At 42.2% G+C, this 5,000-nt stretch overlaps 1 protein-coding gene across 4 annotated transcripts in view; it reads left to right on the top strand.

Moving 5' to 3' along the window:
• GrlHz (Gustatory receptor-like Holozoa) overlaps positions 1-5,000 on the top strand; it is a 10,358-nt gene that overhangs the window by 3,273 nt on the left and 2,085 nt on the right. For 3 of the 4 annotated variants that reach the window (XM_086530683.1, XM_086530685.1, XM_086530684.1), the window contains exons 5-9: positions 915-970; positions 2,561-2,736; positions 3,091-3,266; positions 3,798-3,978; positions 4,723-4,860. In XM_086530683.1, coding sequence (XP_086386809.1) covers positions 915-970; positions 2,561-2,736; positions 3,091-3,266; positions 3,798-3,978; positions 4,723-4,860 — 727 coding nt within the window. The remainder of the gene's footprint in view (positions 1-914; positions 971-2,560; positions 2,737-3,090; positions 3,267-3,797; positions 3,979-4,722; positions 4,861-5,000) is intronic. The other variant, XM_086530686.1, reaches the window with a different exon arrangement.

The raw sequence follows: 5,000 nt of genomic DNA, 5'->3' as shown, positions 1-5,000 counted from the left end.
ATATCTGTCTTAGGTGAGTAAGGGGGAAGGGGAGGGGGGGTGATAATATCTGTCTGAGGTGAGTAAGGGGGAAGGGGAGGAGAGGGGAGGGTGATAATATCTGTCTTGAGTAAGGGGGAAGGGGAGGGGGAGATAATATCTGTCATAGGTGAGTAAGGGGGAAGGGGAGGGGGAGATAATATCTGTCTGAGGTGAGTAAGGGGAAGGGGAGGAGAGGGGAGGGTGATAATATCTGTCTTCAGTAAGGGGGAAGGGGAGGGGGGTGATAATATCTGTCTGAGGTGAGTAAGGGGGAAGGGGAGGGGGGTGATAATATCTGTCTGAGGTGAGTAAGGGGGAAGGGGAGGGGGGGTGATAATATCTGTCTTCAGTAAGGGGGAAGGGGAGGGGGGTGATAATATCTGTCTGAGGTGAGTAAGGGGGAAGGGGAGGGGGAGATAATATCTGTCTGAGGTGAGTAAGGGGAAGGGGAGGAGAGGGGAGGGTGATAATATCTGTCTTGAGTAAGGGGGAAGGGGAGGGGGAGATAATATCTGTCTGAGGTGAGTAAGGGGGAAGGGGAGGGGGGGTGATAATATCTGTCTTAGGTGAGTAATGGGGAAGGGAGGGGGGTGATAATATCTGCCTGAGGTGAGTAATGGGTATAGATATGTGTAGCCAGTACAGTAATTAGTCAGATTTTTAATGGTCACAAATATTTAATTTACATATATTTATATATTTACCTATTTCTCTTTTGTTTATCAATATAATTTGCATGTAATATATTTGCATATATTTATATATTTACCTTCTTTCTTTGTGTTCATCAATATACTTGTTTCTTTTCCCCTTTCCTCCTTACTTGAAACATTTTTTTACATCCATTTTTTTTTCCTTTTTATTTTTTATTTTATTTTTATTTTTTTTTCTAGAAGAGACGAAGGAGTGAGCACTGAGCCCATGAACCATCTGAACGTGACCATTTCAGGTAACATGCCGTACGAGATTGGTGCCATATTGATTTTTATCTTTCTTTAGCTTTCTTACCATTTACTTTCAGTCTAATTCTTTTGTTACATTTTTTTCTTAGTGCTATTTATGTTTACTTCTTTCTGTCTTATTCCTTCATTATGATACATTATGATACTTAGTCTGTTGTTATTCGTTTGAAAGATTTTTGATGTAATGATGTTATTCATAGTTTCCTCTTCCATATAGCGTAGATTAAGTAATTGGCTTTGTTTATTTATCTATTTATTTATTGGTGTACCATTACGTTTGTCACCAGTGTTATGTCAACACTTCCTTTTGAATGTTGGTGGCAATCCAGGGTAGAGTAGTAGATGTAAGGGAATGTATTTAGAGATATATATCTGTCATATCACAGGCTCTATCAATGTTGCAGTTGACTAAAATTGTAGTTTAGGGTTTATATCGACTCATTATTTTATGGGAGGACAAAAAGCAACTTTATTTTTCATATTTATGTAATGTCATGAAAGAATACATAACATATAACCATCCACAATGAAGATAACATAAAGATGTATGGGAGAGGAAGGAAACTTGTGATTATGATTGTGAGTGCTGCAGTATAAGGCATCGATACTGGCACATGGACACATAGGCACCTTCCTCTTCCCATTCTGCCTGCACACCCTTCATCTACAGTACTTTAGAGCAAGAGGTCGGCAACTTGCTATGTGCCATCGCTCTATAAAGATAGTGCTTGCTAGAGACTGTGAATGGGTGCTAGAAGAAAGGGGTGCCATCTTGGTTTTGGATGTTAGGTGAAAGCCATTTTGCTTAATATTAAGGCAGCTACAGTAATTATTACTGCAATTGTCATTGTCACTCACTCATTACTCATAGCACAATAAAATGATATAGTAATCCAAAATTCCTGAAGGTCATTTACGTCATGACGCCCATCATCAGGCCAGAGCTCCTGCATTATGTATGTCATTACATTCAAAGTCATACAATTATTAAGAAAATAGATGCAGTACCAAAAAGATTTCATTAGAATACAATACAATCATAGAGATTTTTATTGAACAAATATCTAAATATCTCATCATCTTATTTGCATACATAGAAAAAATATTTTGCTATGAAAAGAATGGCAAGAAATCATCTGAAATCTGTAAATGAAAATGTTTGCATTCTACTATAATGATAAAACAAAAATTTGAAATCAATATTTTGAAGTATCATGTCATTGTAGATACATTTACCTTAAGAATACAACACATGCATTCTATTCTGTTTTTGTAGAATTACACAAGATACAAAAATACAGAAAATCACATTTTCACCTTCATACAACTGAGAAGTTGTACATGATCTTAATATGCTATAATTACTCAAATCCATATATTTCATTTTATTATGCTATAATTACTCAAATCCTTAATATGGAAATAAGTTTTATCATGGTTATGTACCTGAGGAGATATACATTGTACAGGAGCATAATGCAGTTTTATAAATCATTCATACAAAGTATATTGAATCTCATTGTAATCAGATGCTCAATATTTAACATAGATATCTCATTGCGATCACCCCATTCCAGAACTGAAGGATGACTTATACACCAGCAAACGGAACAGCGACAGCAAAGACACATGTTCAGGCAGCTTGGTGTTCGTCTATGCGGTGCCCAGCCTCATGTTCCTGCTGGCCTATCTCGTGACTTGCCTGGTGCTCAGGTGCGGAGAGCCAGAGCACCTGCAGACTCTGCTTGAGAGGGTGCGTGTTCTCTCTTGTACTGTGTCTCTCTTTTTCATGTAAGTATGGTGTTTGCTTATCTTTTTTTTCTTTTTTTCCTTCACCTTCTCTCATTTCTCTCCTCTCTCCTTCTCATTCTCATTCTTACTGCCTCGTCTTCCTCTCCTTCTCCTCTTTCTTTTCCTCCTCCTCCTCTTCCCTCCCTCCCTCCCTCTCACTGCATTCTCCCATCTCTCCAACCCCTATAGTCCCCAGTCCCTCATCTTCCAGCCCCTTAACCTCTTCCCCCCTTCCATTACCTCTTCTAACCCCCTCCTTTTCCTCCTCCACCTTCTCTTCCTCTTCTAACCCCTCGGTCTCCTTTTATGTCCACAGGTGTACTTGATTTCGGCCTGCTCTCCCTGGGAACAGGTGAAGCAGCGTCGCCTGGGTTGCGCATGGGTCACCTGGCTTGGCATAGGGCTCTTATGCCTAGCCCTCTCTCTGGCCTCCCTGGCCCTGCACCTGGCCGCAGCAGCCCCTCATCTTCCCTTCACGATCATTAAGCCGAGGTAAAAGAAGAGGGTTGGAGTTGCACTGGCGAGAGGATGGGGAAGGTGCTTTGGTGCGTGGGGGTGGATGGAGGGGGAATTGGTAGTAGCAGGGGGGGGGGGGGGGGGATTAGGTTGTAGGTTGGGGTGTGCAGTGGATAGGGTTATCCCAATGCAGGGATTCTTTGGAAGGGTTCGGGTGGAGCCATTGTGGTGTGTGTGTGCGTGTGCGTGTGCGTGTGCGTGTGCGTGTGCGTGTGCGTGTGCGTGTGTGTGTGCGTGTGCGTGTGCGTGTGCGTGTGTGTGTGCAGTTGTTAATAGTAGATGGGTGGGTAAAAATGTTTTAAGTGTTGGTGTGCGTGTGTGTGTGTGTGTGTGTGTGTGTGTGTGTGTGTGTGTGTGTGTGTGTGTGTGTGTGTGTGTGTGTGTGTGTGTGTGTGTGTGTGTGTGTGTGTGTGTGTGTGTGTGTGTGTGTGTGTGTGTGTGTGTGTGTGTGTGTGTGAGATGTCCCCCATATCTACCCCTTCACCCCACCTCCCCTTTACCTCACAGAGACGACACGGAGAAGATCATCCTGTGTGGCCTGGCCCTGGGGTCCCTTTGGTTGGGGGACGGGGCAGTAGTGGTAGGGATACTGCTCTACTGTGCGCAGTGCCACCTGCTGTACACGCTCCTCGGCCTTATCAGGACCACGCTGCTGCAGGGCGCCATCTCACTTCTCTCTGCAAAGAAGGTGAGACCAAGGAGCATTATGGTGTGGTGTGATACCTAATTATATTTTTTCAATTATTATGCACTGATATCTATTCATCTCCCTCTTCTTATATAAGAAGAGACATATGTATTGTACTTTGGCCTTGGTAAGGGTATTAGGGAATAGGATGTCATGATATTGGGGCATGGTTCAGTTTCCTAAGTTACTGATCTTTATTCGATAATTGTTCATTATTTAGAACTGGGCTGCTACAGTATGCATCTCACTCCTCTTGCCAAGGTGAGTCTCTGGGACATTGGGGCATGGAGGGCATAAGGCCAATAGGGTATTAGGGCATGATTGATAGGGTATTAGGCCACTGATAAGGTATTTGGTATATGGTTAGTAAGATATTTGGGTAGGATTAGTTAGGATTAGTCCTGTATGTAGATAAGATGGATGATGTTTTGGCATATGGTAGGTAGAGTATTGGGGTATGTTACAATATCCTAATTTCATTATAGATATTCAACAAACTACTGAATCATAATCGATTGCCTCAGAATCATCCTTAGTTATGGTATTTTCCATTATTGCTTATCATCCACTTCACTCCTGGACAAAAAGGAGAGGCTTTGTTTATTTGCCTTTGTTTACTTAGTCATTTTATTATTGTATAGTTATTTTAGTGTTTTGTTTTATTCTCTTTTGTTAAATGCACGTCCTGCAAAACTGATACGCCACCATTCCCATCTCTGCCCCTCCCCCCCTATAACCCCACAGCAAATAGACGAGAGTTCACGCTTCCTCCGTCACCTGAACCAGGAGCTGGGCCTGAGTGTGGGTCTCTACCTGTGTGTGGTTGGCTTCAGGGCTGTCACGGCACTCGTGCAGGTCTTCAACGCAATCAGGGAGGCTGAGGTGGTTATGGGCCTTTTTTCTTTTCTTTTTTTTTTGTGTGTGTGTGCTTCTGTGTGTCAAGTATCACAAGACTAATTCAATTATGAAAATAGAAAGTAAGTTTTGCTTTTGACAGAGTATTGTGACACTGTAGATTGACA

This window comes from Penaeus japonicus, unplaced genomic scaffold (genome assembly GCF_977035675.1).
Source record: "Penaeus japonicus unplaced genomic scaffold, GWHDUDI00000001_assembly GWHDUDI00000034, whole genome shotgun sequence".
NCBI classification, from domain to species: domain Eukaryota; kingdom Metazoa; phylum Arthropoda; class Malacostraca; order Decapoda; family Penaeidae; genus Penaeus; species Penaeus japonicus.
This window is presented reverse-complemented; position numbering and strand designations above follow the sequence as displayed.